The sequence below is a fragment of the Dermacentor silvarum genome, chromosome 5, assembly GCF_013339745.2.
Source record: "Dermacentor silvarum isolate Dsil-2018 chromosome 5, BIME_Dsil_1.4, whole genome shotgun sequence".
Taxonomy (NCBI): Eukaryota; Metazoa; Arthropoda; class Arachnida; order Ixodida; family Ixodidae; genus Dermacentor; species Dermacentor silvarum.
The window spans coordinates 22433845-22449674 of NC_051158.1; the positions used below are offsets into that span (position 1 = coordinate 22433845).

A 15830-nucleotide genomic window follows, 5' to 3' on the forward strand; every position below is an offset into this window, starting at 1 on the left:
GTAGTCATTCTACCCTACGTACATAACATTTCGCACACGCTCAACAATACTAGTCAGTGCCGCCACTGTGCGAGTTTTTTTTAGGCACCTGAGGAGCTGCAAGAACTGTGCAAGCAAGTTAACGCACCTTGCACTAATATTTCATCTTGCTCCATCCAGCACAGGTCATGTTTCGTCCACTGTGCAGTGGGAGTCAACTTGACCCCACTGACATGTGAGAAAAGATTTGTTGGGCAGACCAGCAGACGTCTCAATGATAGGCTGCAAGAGCACTGAAATAATGTGCATAATCCTGTGCAGGGCCGTCTCGGCAGCCGCGATTGTGCCTTTCTTGATGAGTGCGTTGTACTGGCAAGGCACAGGTCCCAGTTAACACGTGAAATATTAGAAGCAATATGTAAGCTCGGTGACTGTTGGGTAAACACCCCTTTTATCGCACTATCATGGCTTGAGCGCGATTACCTGCTCAGATTGCGAGGCCATTGTGGGCACGTGCTATAAGCAGTTTCACTCTTCTCCGTTATAACTGAGTTCGTTTTATTAGACACTTGTGTATATATCCTGCTCTTCTCAAAAATTAAAAATCAGTTGGAAGTCAGTGCACTTTCTCCTCTGTACTTTTTCCTAAAGCCATTCATGCGCTGTGCAAAACACCACCGTGAACTATTGCCAACTCGTCCAAGTTTCCACGCTTGTACCAAGTATGCTGCCGAGAATTCTATTCATATTGGATTCAATGAGAGGACACAGGTATTGCACCTAAGTATAGTACCAAACAATACCCACTACCAAATGGCATGTCTAAACAACACTTTATTGCGAGTGATTGTGTTTAGCAAGAAAAGTATGACTTTATGAGCGATGCTCAGAAAGCTCAACATGCTCTAGTTCATTATGGTCCCTGTGTATGGTATGAAAGTTATCACGTTCCTGCTTCAATTTCACTTTTTATCATGCACAGTAGATGACATGAAATATTCGAAAACTATTAGAAAGTACGAATGGTGGCTATTCGATTCGAGGACCAAATCGAATAGCACAATATTCAATTCATAATTCGAATGCTTCAAATATTTGCACACCCCCTCATCTTTTTTTGAACAGCTTGCTTTAAAATTTTGCAAGGTTCACGTAATCAACGTATAAAAAAATATCTTTAAAAAAGCTGTCTTGCTGTCAATGATGAGTATAACTTTCACACCTTCCATGTACGACAAGAGTGGAGCCTTAAACATACAAGACCTTTTACAAAAGGTCATCACAAGCTAATCTTATAAACAAGCCGTAAGTTATGTCAAAAAAAAAGAAAACAAACATGCGCACACACCATAGATCGGGCAATTTAATAAGAACTCATTCAGACTCGCGCACAAAATTTATTTTTTACTTTAGTCTTACTCGGATTCAGACGAGCCAAAATTCCACTTAGCTGTACTCACTCGGATTCAGACTCGCTAAAATTCTACTTAGGTGTACTCACTTAAATTCAGACTCACCAAAATTCTACTTAGCAGTACCTACTCGGATTCACACTCATCAAAAGTCTAAGCCGGACTCACTCATGACTCACGGGTCAGTCTGAGCGAGTTGACTCATGAGTGAGTTTGCCAACCTATGAAACACACGTGCACACACGCACACGTGCACACACACGTGCACGCACCTTGCCCACACAAACACCCACGCACAGCAGTGTTAAGAAAAATGCATTCAGACTCACGTGCATAGAATTGACTGGTCCTCTCGATCTGCACAGAAAGAAATGTAAATTGTCATTATTGGAGCTTTGCTGACACATCACAACACATTTCCAATTATGACCAGAACAATTAAATCATCTTCCATGTTTCGTTTTTTTAATAATCTATGTGGAGCAAACATACAATGAAATCCAATGGCAATCAATCAACCATGGCAATTCATGGATTTTAAACAGAAGTTCTTTTGCCCAATGCATTGGCTCACCGCCCATGGCATCCTGCAGTTGAGGACACGGTCACAGCTATCCTTGATGGCTGCATTCCAGTGAAGGCAGAATGCAAAAATGCTCGTCTATCAAGCTTCGGGTGCACATTAAAGAACAGTATGTGGTCAAAATTCTCCCACAGCCCCTCCACTACGACGTCCACAACAGCCCTTGTGCAATTCGGATTACTGAATCCCATTAATTAGAAGTTCTGCTCACTGCAGTTGTTGCAACTTACTCATAAGTTCTGCTTGAGAAAGTTAATCTTATTTGAGTCTACCTACTGCGTTTCGTAAAAATGAATTGTGCATTATTATTCTTCCCAGCCCTAAACGACACGTGTATTGTAAGAGATTGTTAAGGCAGTTTCGCAATCATAACGGCAACATTCTATTTATGAGGTATCATGAATAAAGCATCTAGGTAGTATCAGCAGATAAGTTGAACTTAAATTCTAGGGCTTTACGTGCCAAAATCACGATCTGCTTATGAGGCACGCCGCAGTGGCAGACTCCACATTAATTTTTACCACCTGGGATTCTTTAACGTGCACTTGAATCTAAGTACACGGGTGTTCTTGCAGAATAATGTATGCCTATCTTAAACAACACACGGAATTCTACACTTAGGGGCCATGCTTTTTCGACAAAGGCTTCACTCTGCATAAAGAAATCAGAACTAAAAAAAACTAACACTTTTAAAGCTGCACAACCTCATTCGTATGAAATGCGTGTCACATAGTTGAATGCAGTTAGGTTCAACAGCTAAAAGAAACTCACACTCCGTTGCAGGTAAAGTTTGTAATTTTAAGAATGCAGATTCTTCACTGTAATGTACGATGGGAGGGTGAATGCAAACCAGTGTATTAATGGGCGGGAAAAGCAATGAGAATTTCAGTGCACCTACTGCTCAAAATTTTAACTAGACGACAGTGAGCAACATCAAGCTAGTTTAGTGGGGTGATGTATTGATTTTGAGACAAATTACCCATATTTAGTGGAAAAGAGTTGGACAAAATTAGGGACAATGTTTCCCTTTTTGAGCTTTACGTTCAAATGGAAGCAACAATATTTTAGCCTGGCTTCACAGATTTCGAAGCATTTCTGCACATTTTTGTCATGTTCGTTTAGAAAAAGTGCTCAAAACTCATTAGTTCAAGTACTTTTTTTTTGCTGTAGATAGCAATGGAATTCTTATTTATCGATAAACTATAGACTTCTTACTAAGCAGACACTGTCGATTTCTCATGATGTCACGGGGTGCTAGTGTGGAAACTTCAAACCCATCTTTTGTTCTTGCTTTTTTTTTTATGACTTACCCGGACTCCACTCATGCTAGGCCTGGTACTTTCGGTTCTCAAAAAGTGACGGTTCAACAATGGCCGCGGCGGCCGCATTTCGATGGAGGCGAAATGCAAAAACGCCCGTGTACTTGCGTTGTAGTGCATATTAAAGAACCCCAGGTGGTCAAAATTATTCCAAAGCCCTCCCACTACGGCGTGCTTCATAATCATAACTGGTAAAAAAACGACGTACAGCGCGAGAGGACAAGGACTGACAGAGACAACAAACACCGCGCTGTTCTTTTTTGTTTGTTTTTTTAAACCATGAATTACCAACTAACCCAAGCAACCACCCTCGTTCAAATCATAACTGGTTTTGGCACGTAAACCCCGAGGAAGAAGAAGAAAAAAAATCCAGATTAACATCTCTATTTTATCATCATCATCATCATCATCATCATCAGCCTATTTTATATTCACTGCAGGACTGAGGACTCAGTGATCTCCAATTACCCCACTAGCCTCAACTGACCTCATCTGACACTCAAAAAACGTTTACGCCCTTTGAGGTGTACCTTGTCCCCAAATAATAATTGTCATCTGTCTAGCTTGCATTTCATTTCCTGAAAAAAAAAAAAAAAAAAAAAATACTGCGCTTGCCAATTCACTGTCACAAATGCCATGTCAGGCTGATAACTCGCATACTGTTTGTGACCTGGAAGTACTAGGTGCACTGCATTCAAGAAAAGAAAGGCAAACAAGATAGATGACAATTACTGTTTGGGAACAAGATAAGCCGCATAGGGTGTGGACTTTTCTTGGAGTGTACACCTGCAAGTTTCCCAATCTCATCACATCTTCCAATCCTCTGCAATCTTCGACTGAATTTGCCTTCCCTTGTCACCCTGTCTGATAAGCCACTGGTTTAGCTGCTCTGTAACATTACACAACCTGGCAGGATCCATTCCGTCGTCTTAAACTAAACTAGAATATCGGACACACTTGTTTGTTCTCTAATCCATGCCACCATCTTCCTGTCTTTTAATGTTAGACCTGTGATACTTCATGCCATCGCTTGTTGCAGTTTGTTTAGTGCCACTTGGGGAAGCTTGCACACAAACGCGAAAGCTAATTAGAGCCAGAAGAACATCGTAATGCTGTTTTACAGTTAACTGCAGCAGTGCACACGTAAAGGGGCGCTGAAGCAAGAGAAACAGTGGTGAAGACAATGAATGCTTGACACACAATAGCGAGGTTGCTCCGATGGTACACATTCCACAAACCACCGAAGCGTGCACTGCGCATGGCCTATTGGCATGACTGCTCAAGCAAAGCGGCAAATCCTCCAAACGAGTGCACAAAGCTAGCACGGGCACAAACGACGTGCAATAGAACATTGCTAACACACCTTACAAAAAAGAACGACAAGGTGGACGCGCAACATTGCCAGAGCCTTCCCTCAATGAAACGAGTGTGGTCTTGGGCAGTGGACTGTGTGACAAATGACGTGCTGAAGTGTAGGTGTGAAGCAGTCTTATTTATAGATCTGGAACTGCGATGTGGCTACAATAAGCCACGATTCCATTGGTCAGGATTTGGTCATTTGCTCAGTGCATAGCTCCACACGAATGCAGTAAGTAGGCAATGGCCTCTTTGGGTCCCTGTACATGAAAGAAGCCAAAGCTTAAATCTCAAGGAAAGATGTTTCTGCCTCTCAGACCTTTCACACCGCTAAGGACAGTCCATGAATGAACCATAGCAGTTTTTAGTAGGCGTAACTTAATAGCTATGATAATTGTCTGCTGAGTACTTCCAAAATTACACATCGGAAGTTTGCATAAAAAGAGAAAAAGGAAGACAGGCTTACACTTGTGGCACTTTTTAAGTGAGCGTGACAGTATGACAGTGGCTAAAACATATACCATACAAGACAACTAAAGCTGAGCACATTTAAAGATGCGAGCAAAAAAATTTCCTCTCATGAGGTGTGCTGAATGTTTGCAAAAGCAGGACGTCTGCAAGACACACTCATAAGGTACAATGACATACCTGCAAACCTATCAACATTAATATTCGTAAATATCACGCAGACACAAAAAACATGGTAAAGAGGGGGGAAGGGAGGAAAATACTAGCCATGTTTTTTTGCCCTGATTGCACACTGTTTGTGGGATATATGCGCACTTTACTAACGATTATTTACCTCTTGACTGAGGACACAAGCAGTAGTCAACTCTGGAACAGGTTAGACTCGCAAGCAACACAATGTCTTTAGATCACAGCGACTTATTCAAGGACTGCACTGTAGTCAATCTGCCAATCTGCCTGTTTCAGAAACTTGCAACAATACACTTGCCCAAAAACAAGTAACCCGCTGTACCTCACGCTGCCGCAAGAGGGCGGCACAGGTGCCATCCCAATTTCTTTCTTGAGTGCATTTTTTTGCCATCTTGCACGGCCTCGTCTTTCCTTTCAATCCCCTTACAACTTCCTTGCGAACAGCATTCGTTTTACGTAAAACTTCACTCAACATTCACAGTATCGTAGAATGAGGTAAAATTAAGAAACTTCACTAAAAATTCAGAAGAGCTGGCAGACATGCAATGACAAACACCTGCTTTTTCCGTATGAACTTCGTACACACTTCATATGCACCCAATGACAGCATTTTTTTTTTCTATTTTGTATTTGCTGTACTTGCAGGAAAATGTATCTGCTCCGCACACACTGGGCACAACGTGTCCACCCCACTTGCTCCTTGCCTTACTACGCGATCACAGTCACATCCTCCCCCGGTGAGCGACAAGAGGACTGCGCCCTTTCTAACTTCCTTCCACCGCTGCTCGCACCTCAACGCAAGCCCGGTTTGCCGATTACATGTGGCTGCAACAGAACGTTAATCAAGATGCCTCCCCAGCAGGAACAACAAAAAGAAAAAAAAGCACATCCGGGAAGTCGACTTCCTTCCTGCAGTTCACACAGACCTCCTGAACGGAAGGTCGTATAAGGAAGGCTTTCCTGCGGGCCTCCTGCTGTAGGCACACCCCATCATTGCCAACAAGCCTCAGCTCCTTATATGCCAACTGACGGAGGTTGGTCTTGATGCTGCTCCAATTACCTCTGTTAATTAGCCCCTGCAACTGCGCACGTTGGCGTTCACTATACTAGTAAGAATGCTACACGGGAAACCATGCTTCGTTTTTGCCGCCTTCCGCGGGTACATAAACGCATCCTAGTCAGATGAATACTCGAATTTTGTACAGCTTAGGAGTTGTAGGTCAGGCTGCATTGTGATGCAACTCTCGAAAAAAAAAAATGTCACCAAGTCCAAATCAATAGGACTTACCTATACAGGTTGCCCTACTAAGAGTCAAAATTTTCCCACATCGCTATATTTCAATGGCAGCAGTTTTAATAAAGTGCATGAAGATTAAAATGTATAGGCTGTGATTCCTCGCAGATGCATGTGCCCCCTTAAAGCACAGCAGGTTACTTCAATGCAATCACAACTTGCCATAACTTCACCAGTGACGTGCTTCGGAGAAGGCTTAAGCAGGAGCCGCACTCCCCAGCATTCCATACTCAATTATTAGACAAAAATCTGGCACCAGTATCTATAGCCATTGCCGCCATTGCTGGCACAGCCCTTTCACACACTTTCAGACAACATGGGGGTGACAGGTAACCCATATGGATTTGTCTAGATTTCACCCCTTTCGGCTTCAAACAACGCTATGGTTACTTATTTTAAATACTGTCACCTCAAATGGGTGATGCCTAAAACATGATGGCTGTGACTTGTCTCTGGCTCTAAATCTTCTGGCACATACAGCCCTCAAAAGCGCAGCCTTGGAGATCTGCATTCGTTACTCTTAGGAAGCGGTCCCTTGGCAGTGGATTTGGAACACCATCTATTTTCGTTGTGGCAGTGACTGGCCTCTTTTACCCTCTAATTATTACCACTGTACTGTTAGGTATTGTTTTTCGAACATTACAAATAAAGATATCTAAAGTAACTCATCCATTGCTTGTGTCAGTGTACAAAACACATCCATAAGTGGTGAGATGCATACTCATAAAAGTCGAAACTTATTAATGCAGTCGAAAGTACGTAACAGAATCAAGTTGTTGTAAGCATAAAACAGTCCACTACACTAAAATATATATATATTGTTCGAGACAATAAAGCCAAATTGCAAAGCACTACACAAGAATGTAATTCATGAAGAAAACAAATCCATGCCAAATCGTAAAAAAGATACATGAGCAGTTGAACCTCCCTATGACAGTCTCATCCAACACAAAAAGTACCTTCGTTACATCCAGTGTTTGGTATAAGAGCATATTCATCACATGATGCTTTCGGCAATAAGCATTTTGTACTTGCTTCTTTATATCCGATAATTCGCTATATCCGCGATTGTTATATCGACGCCTGACTACTATGACTTTCAAGGTGGCTCAACAACTGCCTCTTTACTTACAGCGCGAACGAACCAACACGGACAAACAAGAAAGAGGTAACAGCGCTCGTGTTACGTCTTTCTTCTTTGTCCCTGTTGGTTCGTTCGCACTGTAAGTGAAGAGGCAGTTGTATCAACTCGCCCAGCTAACTACCGTACCTCTGAACAACTGCTAGAAGCAGATGCCCCTGCAACAATAACATGAAACTGTGCGTGGTCAACAAGGTTTGAACATCTAAATACCAACTAACGCAAGACGTTCTATGGAGAGATGTTACACTCACCTTGCAACATGCTACGGTAGGAACCATCGGTAACGGCGAAAATGTGGGGAGGCACTTCATGGCGTTTCTTGCCCTTAAATAACTCTATTACTTTGTCGGTGTAGATAGGCAGCTTCTTGTATGGGTTGACGACCACGCAGAACAGGCCAGAGTACGTCTGAAATAAAAAAAAAAGGTAATTATGTTAGGTTTAAAAATAGCTAGCCAACTTAAACAACAGAATAAAAATTTAAAACAGGGTGTGTATGATGCTTGTAGGACCAGGCGTCCCCAGCAAGTGCAACTCACTTTGCTGAATGATTAAAGGGGCAGTAAAGAGCTGGTGTTCTTAAAAAAAAAACTTCATTACATGGCCAGAGACAGGTTGATTCTTATTTAACAAACACACAAGCTTCTCATTTTCGACTTTCATGGCGAAGCGTAAGCGCTAGTAGATCAGTGTGACGTTGCAAGCTTCAAAGTATCTGCTCGAATGCAGGTCGCTTTGGCACAAGGAAGGTTGTCGAAACTTGCTCGTTTGAGTCTGGTTTCTTATGGTGCAATGTAGCCCCTACTTCACAGATCATAAACAACTTACTGGACTGAAGCAGGCGCTGTCAAAACCCATGCAATGGTGAGTTGGTGTGAGCACTTGACAGTGGCATTGCTACCTGTCTCCTGTCGTGGTGAGAGAGGGTTTTGCCAAAGCAGAAGCGCAATCTACTAATGCAATTAAAGTGCCTTGTTAGTGCTCCTTTAACTGATACAATATGCCAAATGATGCCGTACGAAATATTTTACTGGTCAGTTTAGAGTGCTCCAGTGGTCATCAAAGGTCGTTCAAGGAGAGTTGCGCAAAGCAGAAATATGTATACAGAATGTCTTGGTCAACCAGAGTAGCAGAAGATTTCACCACCAGCGCTCTTGGATAAATCTCCCAATATTGACATACATACGCCTCAGTGCGGATCCACTCTGCTAAAATAATCTCGCCATTAATGCACCACAGAGGCGTTTGAGCATTGAGATACTTTGAGATGTTATTGTGGGTACGATCTTTCTGAGGACACGTTCGTCCTGATGAGATTTAGCATTGCCTGTGGTGGTCTACTGTTGCCCAGATGGCGATGGCGCTGCGGCTATTTCAGCTTCCTACAAGACCTGCTGACGCCAGCCACTCGGGCTAAGACAGAAACGACACGCTATTCTCAACAGCAAAAGACGCAAGCCTGTCTCACGGCTCTCTCGTGCACCTGATAAGTGAAGCACTGCCCGATCCATGGCAGCTTTCGAACGCATATGGCTTGCACAGTTCTACCAGTATTCTTTTAATGTTTTGGTTGCGCTATGTGTATGCAAAACATGGAAATGCTTGCCTCGAGATGAACCCTAGCTAGAGGGCACCGCGAACAGGGAACGTTTCCCACCACCAGATATCCCTCCACTCGCAAGGCCATGCGCTATCAGTGTGGAAAGCTCGAGCGTTCAGTGCCTACAGGCAGCCCGTGCAGGTACAGGTTAGGAAAACCGCGGGATGCATGTACGGGTCAATTTATGCACTACAAACAAACACGTCGTTGGCCGGCCGCCCTTCATTCTTCACCCCCATGGCAATAAAGACAGCCGAGCCGTCGCAAAGAAGAAGAAAGGGTCCCCGACGCGAACCTCCCAACGCGCGCGCGCGCGGCCCGAGCCAGCGAACACAACAAAGGGGTCACACACGGGAGGCAATAAAAACAGGCCACATAGGCCTCTGGAAAGGAGGGGGTCTCCCCCCCTCTCAGTCAGTCAAAGGCATTGGCAGGTTAGACAGCGCGTGCCACGAACCGTTTTTTCTTCTTCCTCCTCTACGCACGTGTCCACCCTCTCTCTTCCCCCCCCCCCCTTTAATGTACGACACCAATGACGTCACAAAGCGGAGCGTTATTTCTCCCCGAGCTAAGAGGTGCAAAGGCACGACGACGCAATGTACGAACAGGCGATGAAGAGGGAGAGAGAGAGAGAAAGAGAAAGCAAAACGCATCGCTCAAAACCCCCAATCGTACTGTTGCTCTTTTTTTTTTTTTTTGACGGTAGCGTTGATGGGGGGGGGGAGGGGGGGGAGCCCTTTCTACCTTGCAAGTCGCGTCAACGCACCGACAGTCAGTCTCACCCTCCCTTCGCTCGCGTTTCCCTTTCCTCCAAACTCCTCCTCTCCCCTGGAGCACCGCTTTTCGGCTCTTCTCCGGCCCTCAAGCGACGCGGGTGGCGAAGGTCCAAGGAGCGGTGAACGCCCACGATAAAGACGCGCGTGGTCAAAGACGCGCAGAAACAGCGCCGGGTAGGTAAGCAGTCGGAGAATTACTGCTGGCTGCTCATTGCCGAAGGCCGCGCATATAAATACGGCTGCCACTGGAAGAGGGGGGATCATTCCACTAGGCGGCGGTACCTTCAGACCTGTCAGGAGAAGTTCCTACATTCGCGATTCCGCTTAAAGATGGGTGCAGTCTATTTTCGCCAATTTCGCGGCAAGATGCTGATTGACCCGAAGAGAAAATGAAGGTCATTTTTAACAGCGAAAGCTGTACATGGCTAGGCGAAACGAAAAACCGTTTGTCCTATGTTTCGCTAAACGTCTCCAGTGGCTGCGCCGTCAGTTGCGTCGTATCTTACTCCGTGGTCGTTCTCCACGTCGCACCCAAGCGGGCGCGCGCCATTGGCAGCGCCGTTCATGACGTCGTTAGCGAACGCGTTCCCGCAATCCGCCTTTTTCATGCTCCTGTGCTGCCCTCTGCCGCGCGCCGCTGGAAACGTTTTGGTAGGGTGCTGGGGCTTTCGTCGGTTGATTTGTGAACCTGCGCCCGTGTTAAGTGCGCATCGGTTGTGCGTTTCGTGGATCGCGAATAATTATTAATGGCTTCTGGGGGGCAGCATGTCGTTCCTGGAAGCCATGTAGCACTCACCAACTATATACATGTAGGGTGAGCAGGCCTGAGTGTGCTGTTTTGTTTACAGTGCGGCCGATAAAGGCACGCTGATCGAGTTCCTTATGCCGTAGCGGCTGCTTTGGAGTTTGTTGGCGCTAACTCCTGCACTTGCACCTCGCTTTTCTTTTTTGTAATTCTTTTTACACATTCTTTAGACATTTCGCATAAATAAGATGTTTCCGAGTGCGCAGCCTTCCACGTCGGATTTAGCAAAGCGATGCACTTGTTTACATCGGCATCTACAGCCACAGATCGTTGTTAGCGTCAAAAAATGGGGGAAAGGTGCATATATGAAAAGGCGCTGATATGAAAGAATGTCAAAACGTAGAATAAAACACATATCTGCTCATATGAGCCGCGTTGTTCCATCGTGAGACGAGTCAGTATGAGCGGCTGAGCCATTTAACCACGGCGACTGTGATCCAGTTACAAATATTGGGCTGTTAATTTATTACTGATTCTCGCTTTTCTTTAACTTCGCGATAGTTAGTTTGCGCGTGTCATAAAGCATTATTAGAGCAAACTGTGCTCGCATAAGCGCTCATTTAAAGGTCGTGTTGTGCTCCTGCAAAAACGCGGATGCCATCGCTGACACCGTTGGTATATAACTGAGCGAAGCGGCTGTTTATGCTGCTGTACCGAATGTACCGTCTCTTGTTTCGCGTTTGACGCAGAGATAAAGAGTACATCTCAGGAATTAAGAAATGTGTCAGCATGCCAACACGTACAAACCGACCCATCTACGTTGCGAATACAAGCGGCAGCCTAGAACGGTGACGTACAGATGTTGGCACAGGCGTTAGGCACAGTGCTGTGCCCCGCTTGCAACTTATTGTGTACGTGGCGATCGAAGCGAAGAGTCGTTTATTTCAAATCGCTAAGACTAGAATTGGACTATAAAAGCAGTTTCCTTCATTATAACTTGCTTACTTTTCAGTACCGGTTCGCCGGTAGCGGGTGTGCGAACTCGACGGCGCCAGGCCTAATTAACCTTCGCTGAACAGGATCAACATTGGCTCAAACTTATGTGCACGGATTGAGAGGGTAGAATCTTGTGCATTTCAACTTCGTAGGCATGTCTTGAGCTCACTTTGAGCGCGATTATTTACATATACTAACGAAGCCGTTGCGGCTATCGTGTTATCGGTTCGAAGGCCGATCGCGCGGGGTTCGGTCGAATGATGGTCGGCACGCTGATTTTATCGGTGCCGTCGACAAGAAAGCCCGTCGCAGTACAACTCGCGCTCGTCGGTTACGTCTTGTAGGCCTGGTATGATAAAATGGTCTCAGCGACACAGGGCTGAATGGTCGGCCAATCGTAGGCGTGCGCGTCTTGTCGGTCTCGTATCGACCCAGTGTTACCGCGCCTTGAACGAGTACGTGAAGTCGGGCACACGCTGCCACTACCAGCAAGCGAGGACCGACGCTGCAAGAAGTCTTCGTCAGCAGCGTGTTTTTAAGTGTCGTCCAAGTCTAACGCAGGGGTTTATCGATAAATTTGCTATTGCAGCCATCAATGCAAGGCGGCAACTACGTGGTTCCCTGTGCAGTCTGGACGAAGCCCTCACCGCTTTCTGTTAAATGTGGAGTTGCAGTTTTACGCTACGCACGCTTGCGGTACCGCAGCGACGTCGAGCTGCCAGTGAAGTTTAAACGAGGTACACAGCACGAGTTTGCACTTGCAGTAGCGCGCGTGCGAGCGCATTCTTTTTTTTTTTTTTCGGGGGACGTTTCCTCGAGACGGGGCCGCACGGCCGCGCGCGCGACCCTTCCAAAACGTTTCGCGACTAATCCGCCAGGGCAGGGCGCATGCGCCGTAGCGCCGTGAAAAAGGCGGATTGCTACGTTGACGCTGCTCTGCCCGCAACGCCGCCTCCTCGACTCGCCGTTGTCGCATGCGTTCGACATCAGCGTTACTAGAGTAATCTAGTAACGTTGTTCGATATCTCGAGTTAGCTCGGCGTCGTGGTTAGCAGCGTCCGCCAGCCATTGGCGCTTGCGTTCCACTAGAAACACAAACATGTAACCAATAATTGAGAAACGCTTCAATACAGCGTCGTGATTAACCCACCGCTAAACACCGGGGCCGCACGTTTCAGCTTCGCTGGTTAACCATCTGTACGGAGTGCTTGGGCGGTGTTTATTATTATTATTATTATTATTATTATTATTATTATTATTATTATTATTATTTAATTGCGCGCCGCAACGCCGGCACTGGTACGTCTGCGTGATGTGACTGATCACAAAGTAATTTTTCGCATTTGGCCCGCGTTGTGGTTCGGTGAAAGTTCAGCCTCTGCCTCCTTTAGAATACTGTGTAGTACATCGTTACCGATAAGAAGAATTCACTACGCCTTAGCGGACGGCGTCCAATCCCGTGACGTCACGGCGGGTTGGCGCGGGAACTTGAAGGCGTCGTCGCCAACCATCCCGTTTGTTACGTGTTTTCTGGCCCATTCACACCTCCTCTCCCGGCAAGTAATTTACCAATACAGCTCGATTTGTTTTTCTCCAAAGTAAGGGACACTAAAGAGAAAAAAAAAACGTATTTGAGATCTACAGTCGCCTCATTAGTTCGACATCGGTTAATCCGACTTTTTACTTAATTCGATCGAACTGGAAAGTCCCGGCAAGAAAAGAGCATGCATTGCTATGGAAGCTCGTTTAGTTGGAACGCGAAAGCAGGCCGTTTCCGTTGATTCGACCCCTGCAAATAAACGAACAAAAACGTTAAATGGTCGCCTGAGTATCCGTTTAAATGCTATCGCAGTAAAAATCACGCTCGAAAAAAAAAATTGCGTGGCGACCGCATCTGTACTATTTCGAAATCATTTTTGCCCTAAATTGGATGCGAATTAAATGCCGTAAACGTACTGGTGTCGTTACAACCGCATTTACGAGCTCTAAAAAATCGGGCATTTTACAATAAAATCGTGAAAGTTGGCAAATATGTAATCCAAACGAGCGCCTCCTCCGCTTAATCGTACAGAACAAGAACACGGTTCATGGCGTGATCGAATGCGGCGCGAAGCCCGAAAGTGTGCAAAGATAGGTCTGTGGTTATAGAGGAAAGAGGTACAGTACATTATCCCGCTAGCTATACTTAAGCTATAGATGTGTTAGGTTAGGTTACAGGTGTGTGACAGATACGTGGCCCGCCCACATATCTTCCCGCACTTCAGCGCTTCGCGTTGCATTCGCGTCAAGAACTTCAACCACCTCGCCCAAATCGCTACCCCATATATATATATGGTGTCCCTGCTAACGTTAGCCAAACTGTTCAACGAAAAGATATGTATACTTGAGAAACATGATGCAAAATACGATCGTAAGATCGACCTACACGGTGTTTGGTCTTCAGAGGTATGACGATCGAACACCGTAGGTCTTAAGATCCAATGTTGCACCCGGTTGTTTTCTTAATTATTTTGTTGTTTTTCGCTGAACTAACTTGAACTAACGTTGGCTAACGTTAGGTGGGACACACGGTATAACGCAGCGGCGGTCCTGGAGAACGCAGACGGTAGCGTCATCGCTACTTCCGGAACTTCCGGCCGTGCACAGCGGAAGTCGGCGTTAACACCCGCTCCGAGCCAAAGCTTGCCCCCCCTCCCCTCTCTCTTCTCTCTCCCTCTCGGAAGCGCAACAATAATAAACCGCGCCAGCCAGCAGAGAGAGCCGGCCCAAACGGCATCGCAGAAAAAGTTTCCCGAGGCCGGCCAGTCAGTCGACCGAGAGTGAGGCACGCGCGCACAGCCCCCGAAGAGGAGCTGCGCAAAGAAAGAACGAACGAATCGTCGAAGTGGGTCAAGACGCAGCGGCGATGCCGAGGCCGAAACGGACTCGAGAAAGGGACGCCCCGGCCGGCCGGCGCACGCATACGATGATGACCACAGGCGAGAGCATTAGCGGCGGGAGAAAGCGGCGCAGGCAGCCCGCCGTATATTTGCCGGCGTTAAAGAAGAAGAAAACGCGGAATCGAGAAAGACGAGAGAGGAGAGAACAAAACGAAATTTGAAAATGGGGAATGGAGAGGCCAAAAGATTTAAAGAAAAAAGAAAGCCGCAAGCAAGTGTCGACGCTATAGAGAAGACGAGGCCGACATGCAACGGTAGTTCAAATGATTCGATGGTTAAATGCTGGCTATTTATCTCTCTATTCTGTCTTTTTTTTTCATGTTCATTATTTCGTATCTTATTCCTATCGTATTTCACGCGCAATTGCGTCGACCTTGTCTTCTTTAGCGTCGACACTTCGTCGAACCTGTTTTTTTTTTTTTTCTTCCTTTTTTCCTGAAGTGGTTACAAGATAGCCAAATCCCAGATACGCCAAACTCGTGTGAAGTCAGCAAAGAAGGACTGGTATTCGAAAAGAAAAAGAAAACTTCGCAGATGCATGCCAACCATAGCAACTAGTACGTCAAAGGCATCGAATCTGTATAAGTGAGTTCCCGTACACTTCTGAAGTCCTATAGAGGTATTTGCAAACGCTTCGCGAAGGCTTCGCAAACGGTTTCGCTATTTATACGGCGTGGTTCCTTCGCCATACCCGAGCTTTGCGCAGAAACCTGCATTTTTTTCCAAGTCTATCTCGGCGAAACGCGCAGAAGGCCAGGCGCGATACCCACAAAATGTTTGTCGTCCTGAGCCGCTTATATCCGCAACTATAGGTCCGACGCGGAGCCGGTGGAACGCCGACGTGCGAAACAAAAACCTATAGGATTACTGGCTAAGATAAACCGCGCTAAGAAGTTGTCTGTTCTATCAATGTCTGTAACTAAATAGTTTCAAAGTAATTTCGGGACTCCGACACACGCTGTGTTGCAGGCTGTTCCTTTCGATAACGACATTACGCCGCTGCCACATCAAAGTCGTTGCGCAACTCCCA

General features: G+C 45.9%; 1 protein-coding gene across 1 annotated transcript in view; it reads right to left on the bottom strand.

The window, feature by feature from the left end:
- The window catches only part of LOC119453060 (myosin heavy chain, non-muscle-like), a 97923-nt gene that overhangs the window by 49993 nt on the left and 32100 nt on the right, over window positions 1-15830 (bottom strand). The window contains 2 exon segments of the mRNA XM_049667495.1: window positions 1721-1748; window positions 7996-8152. Coding sequence (XP_049523452.1) covers window positions 1721-1748; window positions 7996-8152 — 185 coding nt within the window.